Source organism: Leptonychotes weddellii, chromosome 5, assembly GCF_054177405.1.
Source record: "Leptonychotes weddellii isolate Sample4059 chromosome 5, ASM5417740v2, whole genome shotgun sequence".
Lineage (NCBI taxonomy): Eukaryota > Metazoa > Chordata > Mammalia > Carnivora > Phocidae > Leptonychotes > Leptonychotes weddellii.
In genome coordinates this window covers 53,624,630-53,642,787 of record NC_138373.1, presented here as the reverse complement: position 1 = coordinate 53,642,787, position 18,158 = coordinate 53,624,630, and the positions used below count along the sequence as shown (strand labels likewise).

Below are 18,158 nucleotides of genomic sequence, written 5' to 3'. Positions count from 1 at the left end.
AGGAATAGCAACAACTCTCTGAACAGAAAAGCGACCACTTTCTGGAAGGACTGTTGAATCTCAGATCTGTACCTCTGAGACAAATAATGCAAGATATGTTAAGAAAAAAAAAGAAGAAGAAGAAGGTAGCGTGAGGGGAGGAATGAAGCGGGGGAAATCGGAGGGGTGGACGAACCAGGAGAGACGACTGACTCTGAAAAACAAACTGAGGGTTCTAGAGGGGAGGCGGGTGGGAGGATGGGTTGGCCTGGTGGTGGGTATTGAGGAGGGCACATTCTGCATGGAGCACTGGGTGTTGTGCACGAACAATGAATCATGGAACACTTCATCTAGAACTAATGATATAATGTATGGGGATTAACATAAGAATAAAAAAAAAAAATGTCAATGTCATGAAAGGTAGAAAAGCCTGGAGACTGTTTTAGATTATAGTAAAGAGAAATAACTAAATGCAATATCTGATACTTTGCTGAATCCTGGGTCAATTTCTTTTCAAATCAGCTATTAAAGGACATGATCGAGACAAAAGGAGGTATTTGGATATGGACAGTATGTTAGATAGTGTTTATACTTCCTAAGTAATTATATTTCCTAAGTAAAATATTTACATTAATGTTATATCAGTATTATTTGTAACTAATATTAATAGCTAATGATTAATATAGTACATGATTTCATATTATATTAATATATTTCCTAAGTAAGATAATTACATTACAGCAATGTAGAAGGATGTCCTTAGAAGATGACCCTATTTAGAGATGAAGTCTCACAATGTGAGCAATTAATTCTCAAATGGATACATGACAGATTTTAATGTCTCTGTACTTTATGTAGATGTATAGAGATGAAGATAAATCAAATGTGGTAAAATGTCAACAACTGCTGAATGTAGGTTAAACCTACATACTTGTTCATTGTACTACTCATACAAATTTTCTATAATATTAAAACATTTTTTTTTTAAAGATTTATTTTTATTTGAGAGAGAGAGTGTGCACACATGTGTGCATGTGAGCAGGGGGAGGGGTAGAAGGAGAGGGAGAGAGATAATCTCAAGCAGGCTCCATGCTTAGCACAGAACCCAACATGGTGCTTCATTCCACAACCCAGGGAACATGACCTGAGCCAAAATCAACAGTTGGACACAACCTGGGGCGCCTGGGTGGCTCAGTTGTTAGGAGTCTGCCTTTGGCTCAGGTCATGATCCCAGGGTCCTGGGATCGAGCCCTGCACAGGCTCTCTGCTCGGCGGGAAGCCTGCTTCTCCCTTTTCCACTCCCCTTGCTTGTGTTCCCTCTCTCGCTGTGTCTCTGTCAAACAAATAAATAAAATCTTAAAAAAAAAAAAAAAAGAGTTGGACACAACCAACTGAGCCACCCAGGCGTCCCTAAGCTAAAAATAAACTAGTATATAAACTATTTAAAAAACAAACTCTAAAAAATATTTAGATAATACAGTTTAAAAAAAAAAGGCAAAAGCAAATATGGTATAGGCATAATTGGTAACACCTTGCTGAATTTTCTTCCAACCTTTTATAAATAAAATTCTTAAGTGAAATTAATTTTTCTAATTAAAATAAATTTAAAGTGCACGCTTTTGTATACTACATCTTTCATTTATATAAAAACCCCTTTGCCCATCATTTCAATTTTAAATCATGATTTTAAATGTAATAATATTAACTAACACTTTGGATACTATTGAGTTGTCTATCTGGACACCAGATTTTCAATTCGCACTTTAAGAAGTGCAAAGGCATTTTACATGTATTAACTCACTTAATTTTTACAACCCTATGAAACTAAATACCAGTATCACCTAGATGCAATGAGAAAACTGAGGCACAACATATCCCATTCCACTGATATGTCATAACTTTTCATCTATTATTGGCCATTTTATCATTTCTAAACACTAGCTACTATAAGGGTGCCTGGGTGGCTCAGTCGTTAAGCGTCTGCCTTCGGCTCAGGTCATGATCCCAGAGTCCTGGGATCAAGCCCCACATCAGGCTCCTTGGTCGGCGGGAAGCCTGCTTCTCCCTCTCCCACTCCCTCTGCTTGTGTTCCCTCTCTCGCTGTGTCTCTGTCAAATAAATAAATAAAATCTTTAAAAAAAAAACAAACATTATAGCTACTATAAGTAGCTAAATAGTGATAAATAACCACATATATATAAATCTTAAACTATATATCTAATACTTATTAGGGAAAAGAATATGAACTTTAAGCTCCCTGACATGCCATATGTAATAGATTCTAAGTAACTTATTTAAATCTCTAAGATGGACATGTATATTACAATGATCCTATGTCACAGTTTATTTGGCATCCTTTCTTTGGTCTCTTGTGTTTTTTTTAAGATTTTATTTATTTATTTGACAGAGAGAGAGACAGCAAGAGAGGGAACACAAGCAGGGGGAGTGGGAGAGGGAGAAGCAGGCTCCTCGCAGAGCAGGGAGCCCGATGTGGGGCTCGATCCCAGGACCCTAGGATCATGACCTGAGCCAAAGGCAGATGCTTAACCGACTGAGCCACTGGGGCACCCCTTCTTTCTTTATTCTTAGTGGTATGTATACATCAGCAGCAAATCAAATTAGAGAAAATACAGTAAACAGCTTTTCAGAAACTTCCACCTATTTATTCTTAACACTCTCACTGCTTATAGCTAAGTTTCTGAAATATATAAAAGTCAAATGAAGAGAGCACAGAATTTTAAAAATACAAACTGGGTTTTCTCACAGTTATGTTCCCAAATATGTAATTTTGGACAAATTGCTTAGTGTCAGTGTGACTCTAGGTTTTTAATTTGTTTTCCTAGGAAATGAGCATGGCATATTGAATTCAGTAGATGCTTCATAAACACTTATCAAATTTAATTAACATTCATCTCCTTATTTCTTCATCTATGAAAAAGGAAATTAAACTAGTTTAATATAGATAATATACTAACAAATATTTGTATTATTATTGTAGAACAATTTGTTATAGTCACTTAATCTCCATAATGCTATGGTTTTAGAGAGCTGGAAATTAACTCTAAACACCTAAATGCATTTAAGCATTTTAGTCTTTTTATTTTGTGCAATCTTAACCTTACAAAAAATGGTAACTCTATAGACTAAAGAACTTAGCCCTCAGCCAATTCAATTAGTCATTAAATCCGATTTCATGGACATGCCATTTAATTGACGCACACTTTATTAATGTTTGTCTTCAACATCTGAGTTCAAGAAAAATTTCAGGGATGCCTGGGTGGCTCAATTGGTTAAGTGTCTGCCTTCGGCTCAGGTCATGATCCCAGGGTCCTGGATTGAGTCCCACATAGGGCTCCTTGCTCATGGGGGAGCCTGCGTCTCCCTCTGCCTGCCGCTCCCCCTGCTTGTGTGCTCTCTTTCTCTGACAAATAAAAAAATAAAAATAAATTTAAAAAGAATAATGAAGTGTTTTTAAAACAAAGAAAAATTTCAAAAAGGTTATTCACACCAACTTGTTAACTTTCACTTTTCATCTTCTTTGACAAGGTATCTATCTCTCTTCTAAGTTACAAGCTCTTCAAAAATCTCTTCTCCCAAACATTCACCAGCCTAATACATTTTTTTAATATTTTATCTTTAGTAGACTCCATGCCCAAGGTGGGGCTCGCACTCACCACCCCGAGACCAAGTGTCACATGCTCTACTGACTGAGCCAGTGAGGCGCCCCCCCAAATATTCACCAGTCTAAATAAGAACATCCTGGAACAATGTATAAGAGTCATAAGAAAAAAAAAAAAAGATTCATTAAGAGATTCTTTGCATTAGCATTCTTTTTAAAACATGCAAAAACTTCACCATGTGTACTAATACAAAAGAAAAGCTAATTTTTGTAATATATCTGATTTATTTTTTAAAGAAATGTGATTATTAAGCCTCCAAGTAAAAGTCAGAAGGACATCTGAAAAATAACCCATGGACTTTGGAATCAGGCATACTTGGTCTTGAATCCCGGCTCTGTCATTCACTAATAGTTCTCTCTTGTTTTTGTCTGCCCATTTTTTTCTTTAGGTAATTCTTCCCTATTCCACGTGGTCTGTATATAATATATATAATAGAATCTTTAATCTGGGTTGCTTGTCTTTTTATTATTGAGATAGAAGAATTTTTTTTAAAGATTTTATTTATTTATTTGACAGAGAGAGACAGTGAGAGAGGGAACACACGGAGGGGGAGTGGGAGAGGGAGAAGCAGGCTTCCCGCTGAGCAGTGAGCCCGATGTGGGGCTCGATCCCAGGGCCCTGGGATCATGACCTGAGCCGAAGGCAGACACTTAACGACTGAGCCACCCACGCACCCCTACTCCACATGATCTTGGTAAGACCTTCAAACCATAGCATCCCAAAAGCCCTGACCACAAGAGTGGATGTGTTACCAAAATAAGGCTAACCCTAGGTGGACAAATCTCATAATCCCCAAACATCCTCAATTCCAGCGGTTTTCACTTCAATTCTCTCTTCTTCGATATGCCTATAACAACATCTTGTGCCAAATATTATGAAGGGTCTAATATCATACTTGCAATCTAACAAGTTAGCCTGCCAGTTTCATGGATGCTTGAAGAAGACACAAGACTCCTGGGTTGTACACAAAGGGCTTTACCACTCACAGCAACAGCAGTAGCCAGAATGCCAGCAATTCCATGGGCTCCCCAAACCCCAATTCTGACAGGATGACTTGAAAAGGGCCAAATGACACTTGCACACATAGTGGGTTGTGTTACAGAAGAAGAACCGTGGACTTAGGGAATCTAATTCTGAACAGTAAGCAAGCCTGCTGTCATTATCCCAGAAAGAGATACTATCTCTGTATTTTCCATGGCTGTAAGCAAATCTGCCCTTTGCTCTTAATGATGTTGCCTCCATTTTCCAAGGCTGTTCATTACATAAACAACTTCGAAAAGATAATCTGGAACAAAGGCAGTCAAGGCCTCTATTCACAAGATGTGTACAAATGTGAGAGACCCATGGAGATTTGTCTTGCAACAGCTGAAGCCAGAACAGTCCAGTGAAATACTGAACCACCATGATCTATACTTTCTCCATACCTTGCAGTTGATTCACACTCTTACTTGTTCTTGGACCTCACTCAGTCTTCCATGCCCTTGCTCCAACATTTTGTCCAAATCTATGTGACCCTGTTCCCTAGTTTCACTTACATCTATTATCCAACCTTGGATCTCGTGACCCACTACTTTAAACACTTGTGAAAACAACAAACTTGTTTCCTTTTCCTTATCTTTTTATCCAATCTACCTAGCAATATCTCCTTAGGAATCTGTCCATACCTATTTTCTCTGCTTCATTATCCAGGTAACCAAGTTATTCACCTAAATGTGTCTTTCCTTGTTCTTCCCGCAATAGGGGAAGACACAGTATTCTTATTGTCCACTACTATATCTTAATATCACATATTCCTCCAGTTATTGCCCTATTTCTCTCCTCTTCTTGACATCCAAGATTCTTTAAGAGTTAAATACTCTCATGATTTACATTTCCTCATACCTACTTTATTCATTTACCAACTTCAATTAGCTTCTCCTCTGATCATTACACTGAGACGCCTTCTCAACAAATTCTTTAGCACTAAATCCAAAGGACATATATTGTTTGTGCCTTATATTAGTTGATCTTTCATATGCAATCTAAATGCTGAGCACTAACTTTCTTGAAATACACACTTCTCCTCAATTCCAAAACATACCAGGTCTCTTCTAACTTTCCTCCTGTATCTATGGCTACTTCTGATTTCCTCTGTAGAATCTTCCCTTCGCCATTACTGATGAAGAAAGTGAGAAAGGGAGAGAAGCTCTAATTTACAGTAGAGTGCCCATTAATGGATGTAGAATGAATTATGGGAAATCACCTTTTGTCAAACACTATTTTAGGTAGAACCATCAATGGATGCTAAAACTTGTGGGTGAAAATTTAATGGGAAACAGGGTATCCGCCCAATTCTCAGGGTGTGGTAGCCAGCCTCCAAGAGTTTCCCATGATCTTTGCCCCTAGGTAGTATCCAACGACACCGAACAGGTTGCTCTGTGTAACTAATAGAATACTGCAAAAATGAGTGTCTTAAGTGGTTAAAATGGCAAATGATATTTTATATATGTTTTACCACAAAAAAAAATGTTTTTTAAAAAAGGCATTCAACAAGGAAAAAAGACAATGTGTAACATCAGGGCTAATCACAAAAAAAGCTGCAGCTTCCACCTTGCTCTCTATCTTAGATCACTCACCCTGGGGAAAGCTACTGCCATGTCATAAGGACACTTATGCAGCCAGAAAATGAGGTTCTTGCTCAGCCAGCAAAAACATGCTAGCCATGTGAATAAGCCATCATGGAAGCATATCCTCCAGTCTGAACCAAGCCTTCAAATGACTATATTCATGCCAAAATTTTTACTATAATCGGATGAGAGACCTTGAGCTAGAAATACCCTAAGTCCAAATTCCAGACCCACAGAAACTGAGACGATAAATGTTTATTATAATTAAGCCACTAAGTTTTAGGGAAATTTGTTGTGCTGCAATAGGTAAGTGATTCAGAATTTGTTACAAGGAATGGGATGCTACTAAAACAAAAAACCTAAAACTGTGGAAGTTGCATGGAAATAAGCAATGGACAAAAACTAGAAGGACTTTCAGACTATGAGTGAAAACCTAATGAATACTGAAGAGATGTTACTAGAAACCTTACGGCCTTCCATGTGGCTGCTATCCAGGGCATAAAAGAAAGTGAGAGAAATTTAATTGAAAATTAGAGGGAAAGGGGTCCCTGTTATATAGAAGCTGGAAGTTTAGCTACATTGTTGCCTATGGTAAGACAGAAAATAGAAAGTGTATTTAATGAATTGGATGACTTAACCAGGTAATTTTTTAGGTCGTATGTTGAAAGTGCAATCTAATTTTTTACTTAAAAAAAAAAAAAATACAGGAGTATAAACTAAATTAGGAAAGGCTACTTGCTGCTTCTGAAAATTCATATACTCTACAAAAAGCAAACAATATAAAAGTAAGGAACGGTTTCCAGAAAAAGACAAAACCTAGGCCACTCTCAGAAAACCATTCCATGAAAAGGTTGAAGCAAGGCTGTGACTGTAAAATCCATTGTTAAGATGAAGGCAGGGGGGGCACCTGGGTGGCTCAGTTGGTTAAGCAACTGCCTTCAGCTCAGGTCATGATCCTGGAGTCCTGGGATCGAGTCCCACATCGGGCTCCCTGCTCAGCAGGGAGTCTGCTTCTCCCTCTGACCCTCCCCCCTTTCATGCTCTCTCTATCTCACTGTCTCTCTCAAATAAATAAATAAAATCTTTAAAAAAAAAAAAAAGATGAAGGCAGGGGTGCCTGGGTGGCTCAGTCAGTTAAGCGTCTGACTCTTGATTTCGTTCAGGTCATGATCTCAGGGTGGATCCAGCTCCACATCAGGCTCCACACTCAGTGGGAAGTCAGCTTGAGATTCTTTCCCTCTGCTCCTCCCCCCACACACGCATGCATGCATGCTCTCTCTCTCGAATAAGTAAATGACTCGTTAAAAAAAAAACAAGGCGGGCGCCTGGGTGGCTCAGTTGGTTAAGCGACTGCCTTCGGCTCAGGTCATGATTCTGGAGTCCCAGGATCGAGTCCCGCATCGGGCTCCCTGCTCATCGGGGGGTCTGCTTCTCCCTCTGCCCTCTTTCCTCTCGTGTTCTCTGTCTCTCATTCTCTCTCAAATAAATAAATAAAATCTTTAAAAAAAAAAAACAAGGCAATGCCTCCAAGAACCTAAAACAGGGCTTCAGAGACGTCAAGGTCATGAAAGACAAAGAATGAGGAAATACTCCAGAATGAACAGACTGAAAAAACTAAAGAGACATGAAAACTAAATGCAGTGTGTGATCCTGGATTGGATTCTGGACCAGAAAAAAAGTTTCCCTCTTCAGTATGGATGATATTAGTGGGTGAAATTTGAATAGGACCTGCAGATTACCTAACAGCTCTATGAAAAATGTTAATTTACTAATTTTGATCAGTGTACTGTAATCAAGTAGGAAATTCCATTTTTTATTAAAACTACACATTAAAGTAGTACACTCAGGCTAAAGGGATATTGTATTTCTAATTCATTCTGTAATAATTCAGAAAAAGATTATAGAGAGAGTGAGAAAGCAGGACAGCAAAGAGGGGAGTGGAGAGAGGACAAGCTTAAAATGTCAATATTTTGAAAATCTGGGTGAGTGATACAGAGAAATAATGTGTAATATTTCTCTACTTCTCTCAAAGTCTAAAATTACTGCAAAATCAAAAGTTAAAAAAAATTTTAATCTTTCTGGCTGGCTGCCCAACACCTCAGAATGAAGAATCAAACTGGCATCACTTATAAAATTCCCCAGGAACTGGCCCCTTCTTAATGAAGTAGTCTCCTGTCACTCTTCAGCCCTACCAAACTCACATCCCAGGCATTCTAAACTGAAAGCCCTGCCCTCTCTTAATTCTCTGCACATGCAGAGAAGCTTAAAGCTTTAACTTAAGTGGAAGATTTCCAAAAGGAAAAAGTACACAAAAAAGGGAAGGGGATGACAGGTAACTCTCAATGCTGAAAAGTTTTAAAAAGATACCTAAAAAAGTAATGACAACCCTGAAATGAGAGTTTTATTCCTCTGAGGGCCACAGAAGTAGCCCAGTTCTTTTTTTTTTTTTTTGAAGATTTTATTTATTTGATAGAGAGAGAGAGAGCACAAGCAAGGGGAGCAGCAGAGGGAGAGGGAGAAGCAGGCTTCCCGCTGAGCAAGGAGCCCAATGCAGGACTCCATCCTAGGACCCCGGGATCATGACCTGAACCAAAGGCAGATGCTTAACATACTGAGCCACCCAGGCAGCCCAGCCCAGTTCTCTTCAAAAAAATTAGTAGTCCTAAAGGAAAGGAAGTCCAGTCAATCCCTGAGGCTCACAAAACACTAACTGAAAAACCTACCTCCCACAAACACCCACCCAACATAGGCTAACAGTATTTACGTTAGCAATACCCACTTGGAAATTCATGCATTTCCACATAATACTGTCACTAATGGTGACTCTATTGTAAAGTATTAGAAGTATAGAACTATACTTTTAATACATTATGGATTAGTTTAACATTAATGAGTGGGGAGAGGGTGTGTCTGAAGATCAACTGAACTGGTACAAGATTATCTCAATGTAATAAATAACCACTGATTTCTAAATAAAGACCTACAAATTAGGCTTCAGAAAAAAATCCTTTCTGAAGTTCAGAACATCCCAATACAACCACATATTGCCATGTCTGATATATCTCTGCATTTCCTAACCCTAGCCCACATCTCACTCTGTGGCAGTGTTTCTGTAACACAAAAATACTAGACTTAAAAGAAAATTCTAGGGGCGCCTGGGTGGCTCAGTCGGTTAAGCGTCTGCCTTCAGCTCAGGTCACGATCCCAGGGTCCTGGGATCGAGCCCCGCATGGGGCTCCCTGCCCAGCAGGAAGCCTGCTTCTCCCTCTCCCACCCTCCCTGCTTGTGTTCCCTGTCTCGCTGTGTCTCTCTCTGTGAAATAAATAAACAAAATCTTAAAAAAAAAAAAAAATTCTATTTTACAAGGAACATTCATCATCTTAGAAGATACTCTTCTTAAACAATACCTAATGATTCAAACTGTTTAATGAATGAAATTATACCCCTCCTCTACATAGCTTCAATTCATTTCAAACACGTACTTTGATTCCTTTAAAAAAATATATATGCCAATTTTTCAATTTTTATGGAAACTGTCCTTTATTCAAAGTCGTATCTCACTACTAAATCTTCCTCTCTCCTTGTTGGGATTTCATAGTTAACATCTAACCAGTATTAATATACCTTGGGTCACAAGAAATTCTCTGAGAAGCAAAAACTATGTATTTTTTAATTTTCTCATAGTTATATAAAAAGTTAACTTATAAATCGTTTATTTCATTTTTAAATAAGTGATTTGGATAGCACAATATTTAGTAGAAATATTCTTTATCACCACTTACTTATAATATAATACAAGATATTTCAAAATATTTTAAAATATGTGCCAGTATGAAGGAGATAAAAAAAATTCAAAGGGAGAGTGACTCCAACGTATCTTATGAACAATACCACCAAAATTTACCTCGCAATATATAGTATTTTAAAATACTAAAGTCTGAATGGATTGTGTTATGCTTCAATGCAACATTTTATAATATGGTAAGCATATCTGAGACAAACCTACTAGGTGTTAAAATCTTAAAAGAGGTAAAGAGGGATGGGGAGTACGATAGTGTATCATACCAGATCTTTTCAGCTATATTATCACTTACTTAACATCATAACATAATTAAAGTCCCTTCCCAAATATTCCCAAGGCAAGCGAACAAGTCTAACAATAATAAATTCATACTATGTTTACCTCACAGCCTTTATAAATGATAAGATAAACTGTTACAAAATAAAATGTACAAATGGATTTTAAGTTTGACAACAAAATCAAATTATACTAAACTTACATACGCCAAAAGTAAAATGCAAATAGTATTTACATACTAATGAAAATACCAACTGCTAAAATTTATAGCTAACCAGGTTTGACTAAACACAATGTTTTTATCTAGTATTCAACTGCAAAAAACTCCTAAAATGAAAAATCTCATTCCTAGAGCAAAAAAAAAAAGATCAATAAATATAATCAATAGCACTATATTTATTAAACACTATATGACATTTAATAATTGTCCATTAAAAATATCATGACAGGGCATATATTAAGATAAATATGATCATACCATGAACACTTCTTTAAACAAGATAATGCTCATGAAATGACTGAAGAGAAGAATTTCATCAGGAAGACTTTCTCCTCACAATTTATAATGAGTCCTACCTGTATCCCTCATTCGTGGATTCAAAGGGTTACATAAAATCTCACAGTGTTTCTTAGTAAAACTGCTAATTAAACCCAATCTGCCATTTTCCCTTCAGCAATCCAAACAACAAAAGACAGCAAGGTAGAACCCTATAATTGTCACTATCACAAAACCACCCCATTAAAGAAGATGAATATGTATACTTGCTGCCTAAAGATTTAGAAAACATACATATAAACCTAACAAATGCTCTAAAGGTGAATATAAAGTTATAATTATTATTTCGCTCACAACTGGAAATTTAATTTCAAAATTAAAAATTTAAGCTTTTAAAATGTTTACCATGAAAAAAGGCACAGATATTCAAACCAAATATATTCCCAAACCCTAAGTATTTACAAACATGAAAATGTTCCAAACTATTTTATACCAACTGTTTAAGAGTAATGTTATTTTCTAACTGAAAAGTCTTTTTTTTTTTTTTAAAGATTTTATTTATTTATTTGACAGAGAGAGACACAGTGAGAGAGGGAATACAAGCAGGGGGAATGGGAGAGGGAGAAGCAGGCTTCCCACGGAGCAGGGAGCCCAATGTGGGGCTCGATCCCAGGACCCTGGGATCATGACCTGAGCCGAAGGCAGACGCCTAACGACTGAGCCACCCAGGCGCCCTGAAAAGTCTTTTTTATCCTCACTTTGTTAAAAACAATTCACAGTAGTAGCCTTTTCCTATGTTGGCAATTATGTCCTATGAATGATACTACAGTACTTATTATTAGTTCACTAAAAAATTACTCATATCCTTTAAAATAGCAGAAAACAGTAAGTCAGAAGAAGACAGATTAGTTATCAGGCAAGCTTTTAGGGCTTTATTATTAGCACCACTGGGGGGAAAAACAGTCAAGAATATACAGAATTTCAAAACTATTCCATTATAAAGTGAAAAAGCGGATGAGATTTTTACTTACATGTGAAATAATCAGTTAATAATATATAGCCACAAACTATTACTGCTGAAGTCACCTAAAGATTTCACAAGATGACCACAGCAACAACACATGCAAGAAATCTCTCTCATGCTTTCAATTTGTATTTCAAATTTTCAGCTGAAGTAGGTTCTGCCATACAAACATATTCACAAATATGGCATTATTTTAAACCTATTCTTTGACTTTATACTCTCAGTCAAAAATTTTCAGTATTTCAATGTCTCCATCCAGCTATCAAGAACTTAATTTTATCTAAAAAAGGAAAAAAAATCTATTAAGTAGATGTGCTACATATATAGCAACAACAAATCCACTTACTTTTTTCTCTTTCTCATGATGTTTATCCTGAGAGTGAGAGGAAGAATCACTTAAACTTTGATCATATGACCTATTAGATCCCCGTTTGCTCTTTTTCTAAAAAAGAAAATATATATACATAGATGTATATGTATATAAAAAATTTTAAATAATCTTTTTGTTAGGCTTAACCAATTCAAGTGTGTAGTATTTAAAAATGTCTACTGAAGTAAAAAAAAATTCCCACTATTTCAAACTATATAATCCAGTTTAGACACCATTCATATATATTGTCTATTACATTCATTATAAAAGAAAATCTAAACCTAAATTGAACATTAATGCCATATTTTTGTACATTAATTAAAATGTGTGAAAATAGACTATAATTTCAAATAAGCAGTAGCTTATCTGTCACAAAACCACCTCTTGAAGAAATCAACTATAATTTTCAATGTCTTCTTTAAAAAAGAAAAGGAGTTTCAACCAAAATAGAGAATGCCATACTGAGGAAGGATGCCAAGACTAGAAGAAAAGAAAATATTTGAAGAGTTACTTTTTGCCACACTAGGAAAAGCAAGAAGCCTTTTAATCTCGTATTTTCAGTGTTAAGGCATGGTTTTCTAAAAATTTGTCTCTGCAGTTCATTAAGAAAAAAATTAAAGGAAATGTCAGCATTAGACCCATGCATTTTTCAAAGCATTACTAAAAGTACTGCACATTTCTATTTAAAATACTTAAACAATTTCATAATAAAGTATGACAGCAAGAGTTATTTGAGGTGTTTAAAACTTAGTGGTACCATAACTAGTTCAAATTAGATAAAAATGACTATGAAAGGTATTCAAATTACATGCAAATGTAGAGGTTATACAATCTTATTAAATTATTAAAGACTTCTCCTCTCTAACTAGCAAATGGGATAACAACATGTCAATAATTAGCAATGAGAAAATCCTGTTTACACAAACTCAAAATCCATCTTCATTATTTCTAGATTTTTTTCTACATCATCTTCTATTTAGAAAATTAAGATTCCAATACGCTTTTCACATCTCGGAAGCAAAATTTTCAATTTTACTATCTCAAAATTTCTCTTAAAGCACTTCAATATTCTTTGTCAGCCCTTAAAATAAAAGTCTTCATTATCAAACAACATATTTACATAACCTTAAGTATTTTAATATGCATGAACCAGAATAGTCATGAGCTGATTTCATGAGAAAGGGGACCCTAATGATACTGTTTCTTTAAAAGAAAGGAAGAAAAAAATAGTTGCACTCACAGGGGAAAGGTATTAAGAAAAAAAAAAGACACTAAAGAAAAACAAAGAAGACTTACACTTTCAGTGTATACATCTAACTGTTATCAGTAAAGACTAAAAAAATAGACACTTAGGACATTAAATATTGATCCTTCAAAGGAACACGGACACAATATATGTAACAGCTAATCAAATTTTACCAACTCAAACATCCATGTGACTGTAACAGTAAAGATTGGCAAAATCTAAAATATTCCCAAAGTTGTATTTAAATACATTTTTCTCAAGATAGTCAACTAAAAAGTTACAAAACAGCTTTTAGTTTTACTATCTCCTAGTAAATAAAAATGAAAATAAAGAGTAATTAGCAAAAAGATGAGAAACAAGTGATAGAAAATCACAATGTATAATCATTTCAAAAAATGAAATTAAATGAAAATAGTGTTAGATTATAAAGTACTCACGTGCTTCTTCTACTAATGTATCCTATTTACTATTAACAGAAATTAAATCTTTAAAATTTACTCGATCTTTTAATTCCTAGTAAAGAACATTCGAAGCAAACAATCCCATGCAAAAATCAAGAGAAAGGGAATAGCTATTATGCCTTTATTATAAAAGAGTCAACTCTGTTGTTAAAACTATCTGTTATCATTTTAATGTTAAATTCAAGATAAATTCTTACCAGCTTACTAAAATGGTATTTACAGTAGCCACAGTATTGGACATTATCTGCACCATTACCTTCTTCTTCACAAAGTAGTCCAGCAAACTGAGCACTGAAAATAAAAGCCAAAAAATATATATACAATACATATACACACATACTAAACTTCAAACTACAGTATATATAAATTAAAATCACTTCCAAGCAGGGCGCCTGGGTGGCTCAGTCGGTTAAGCGACTGCCTTCGGCTCAGGTCATGATCCTGGAGTCCCGGGATCGAGTCCCACACTGGGCTCCCTGCTCTGCGGGGAGCCTGCTTCTCCCTCTCCCCCTCCCCCTGCTTGTGTTCCCTCTCTCACTGTGTCTCTCTCTGTCAAATAAATAAATAAAATCTTTAAAAAAAAAAAAATCACTTCCAAGCATGTAAGATTTGTAATTAAACCTTAACATCTCCTAAGAGAAAAGGGGAAAATGAAAGGCTTTATTCTCAATGTGACCAAGTACATTTCACCTCAACCTTTGATTGGTATTTTCTAAAGTTATATTTGTAGTTTATAATAAACTTTTGGTCCATCCATCTCTAATAAGGATGAAGACTTATAAATGTTTTATGTCACCAAATAGACATTAAATTGCTTTAAGATACCCCTCACCCCATAATTAACATTTCATTTTACTTCTTCAATCTGTATCACAGGTACAAATAGTAAGGCCAGTCCTCTAAAAGGGTGAAATGACTTGTGATGGGATGTGCCCATAGATGCAGATTACATTCTGTTACAAGGAAAATGTTTCTGTGTTTTCCAGTCAAAACCAATGGAAGAAAGAGAATTAAAACCTAAAGTTATGATATTCATTTTTTCAAAAAAACACAAAGCGCTGAAGTTTACGATCATCATCTTGTCAATCTGTCATCAGCACAACTGCCACTTTTAACATTTCAAAATTACAATAGTATTAGTATATATCTGTACCCAAAAAAGAACTTTCATCTTTGAAAAATTAAGTTATTAACAGAATTTATAAAACCAAAAATCTTTTCCATTCCCCAAAAGTAATCTAAAATGGACTTCTTAAATCCATACACTAAAAGCTCAGGAAATAAAGCATATGCCTATACTGGCTGCTAGATACAGACTATTTCTTAAAAGTAACAAGTACATGGATTATTCCCAAACTCTAATTTTGAACTGTTGTCTATTATGCTGAATATTTTATTTTAGGATAATCTTTGCCCTTGAAATTTTATGCCAAGGAAAGTAAGTAACTTTTTAGGAAGTAGCCACTACTGTACTGTGAATATGATGGTGATTGCTTTTTCCCCTCTTCAAACACAAAGTAAAGAAAAACAATCATTCATTAAATCCTTATTAATACTTCAGGCACTACACTAAGTTTACCTACATCAGCTCTTCCAGTCCTAACAACAAACCAAAAGTTAGGTAACCAACACCAATATTTTAAACAAAGTGCAACTAAATAAAACATGAGAACCAGAGTTCACCTATTCAAAATTCACTCTGATAAATTCAATTATTAGAATCATCTTTATTATAAATAAGAAAATCTAAACATAGAAACTATCTCAATAAAATTTACTGTAAATATTTGGATACCTAAACCTTTAACTTACAAGGTATTCCTTTGTACAAAGTACAAGAATTTCAGTTCTATACAATGATAGAAAGATACTTACCATGTCACATGGAAAGCCTGTCGACATCCATGTTTATTACAGGTCATGCAAGCACCAGTAGCTGCTTTGCTTTCTCTTCCTTGTTCATCACAAATGTAGCAAGTCTTAGTATAGAGAAAATAAACAAAATGAAGCAAAAACCTTAAAGTGCTTTACAGAAATGAATTTTACAATGATCTTCAGAAGTCAAGATTGGGTTTACTATCTAACCTGCTTTACTTCTAAACATGAATTCATTTTTTCTGACAGTAATCTAATTTTTACAAACATGAAAACATAAACAACAAGGACATGAAAAGAGTCCCAGCAGGATCTCACAAAAGCCCAGTCTTCCTTAGGCTCAAACACCCTACACGATAGGAAGAATCTTCACAGGCCCTGAGGTCAGCCGCCAGGACACAGCCTACGATACCTTGGTCTTAAAACTTCCTCACCAATATTCAACTGACTTGTAACAAGAGTGTAAAAAGAGGTCTGTCTTTCGTTTCTGCTGTAAGTAAGTATACCTAAGGGAGTTTAACACAGAGAGCTGGGACCTAAGAGATGAAGGATGGTCCTATGTGAGTGAGCAAAATTTAGGCCATTTCAGCTGTTCACAGGAATCCCACATGGGCTGTCATTCAGCCTGCCAACTTGACACACTGAGGCTGAGAGGAAGACACTTTAGCTAAGGAGGTCAGATGTGTCTCCAGGAGGAATTGGCCAGTGAACACTCCCAGCAACTTTCACTGACATCTAGTCCTTTTCCCAGGTAAAAATAGCTGATAAACAGTACCACTTTTTCATTAAAGACTGAATTAGATAAATGGCAATCTATAAGTATAGTATATGCTGAATAAAATTATCAGCTGACTAGAAGTTGAGTATACAAAAATAAGGTCTACATAAAATCAGATGATACACTTCTAAAAAGAAACCAACTTCTTTCTGCACAGTAATGAGGTATAACCTAGCCAATTTCAATAGGACCACATGTATTTTTAAACCTAGAGAGGTTTCCCCCACTATGCACTGTGGTGCCAAATAATACTATTCAACAGTATTTACAAGAACACAGTTCTCAAAAAAGCCTTGTATCAAGTCAGGTAAATCAATTTAAACTCCTCTGTTGAAAAACAAGGACTCAGGGGTGCCTGGGTGGCTTAGTCAGTTAAGCATCTGCCTTCAGCTCAGGTCATGATCCCAGAGTCCTGGGATGGAGCTCTGTGTCGGGGGGAGCCTGCTTCTCCCTCTCCCTCTACTGCTCCCCCTGCTTGTGCTCTCTCTCTCTCTCTGTCAAATATATAAATAACAATGTTTAAAAAGAAAAACAAGGACTCAGGGTGAACTGAATTACAAAAATTATTTTATAACTCTAACAAGTAAAATCCAAAGTTACAACAAAACCAACCCAGATACACTGCATAAGAGCATCTCTACCCATTCAAATTACAAAAAGAAAGTACCAAACAATTACAATGGAAGAATGTAACATACATTTTTTTTTTTAAAGATTTTATTTATTTATTTGACAGAGAGAAACAGTGAGAGAGGGAACACAAGCAGGGGGAGTGGGTGTGGGAGAAGCAGGCTTCCCACTGAGCAGGGAGCCCAATGCGGGGCTCGATCCCAGGATCCTGGGATCATGACCTGAGCCGAAGGCAAACACTTAACCACTGAGCTACCCAGGCACCCCTGTAACATACATTTTTTAACCTACAAATGATCAAGAATATTTAAAAATGAAAAGACAGAGCAGACTGAAACAATAACATTTTATGTAACAAAATTCAGAGAAAATATGCAATGGTCTTTAAACAATCTCTCAATAACTTCCAAAGCGGACAGTGAAAAGAAAACATCTGACCATTCAATAAAACTAAAAATTATGATGGTATTAAAAAGAAAGGGAAGCAAGGGCAAAAATGAACTATTGGGACTTCATCAAGATAAAAAGCTTTTGGGGCGCCTGGGTGCTCAGTCGTTAAGTGTCTGCCTTCGGCTCAGGTCATGATCCCGGGATCCTGGGAGCGAGCCCCACATCGGGCTCCCTGCTCTGCGGGGAGCCTGCTTCTCCCTCTCCCACTTCCCCTGCTTGTGTTCCCTCTCTCGCTGTGTCTCTCTCGGTCAAATAAATAAATTAAATCTTAAAAAAAAAAAAAAAAGATAAAAAGCTTTTGCACAGCAAAGGAAAGAGTCAACAAAACCAAAAGACAACCAACAGAATGGGAGAAGATATTTGCAAATGACCTATCAGATAAAGGGCTAGTATCCAAAATCTATAAAGAACTTATCAAACTCAACACCCAAAGAACAAAGAATCCAGTCAAGAAATGGGCAGAAGACATAAACAGACATTTTTCC

General features: G+C 36.1%; 1 protein-coding gene across 13 annotated transcripts in view; it reads right to left on the bottom strand.

Annotated features, from left to right (window-relative positions):
* MLLT10 (MLLT10 histone lysine methyltransferase DOT1L cofactor) overlaps nt 1-18,158 on the bottom strand; it is a 210,337-nt gene that overhangs the window by 101,226 nt on the left and 90,953 nt on the right. For 12 of the 13 annotated variants that reach the window (XM_081820715.1, XM_081820713.1, XM_081820717.1 and 9 more), the window contains 3 exons: nt 15,816-15,919; nt 14,138-14,231; nt 12,210-12,305 (listed from right to left, as the gene is read on the bottom strand). In XM_081820715.1, coding sequence (XP_081676841.1) covers nt 12,210-12,305; nt 14,138-14,231; nt 15,816-15,919 — 294 coding nt within the window. The remainder of the gene's footprint in view (nt 1-12,209; nt 12,306-14,137; nt 14,232-15,815; nt 15,920-18,158) is intronic. The other variant, XM_081820718.1, reaches the window with a different exon arrangement.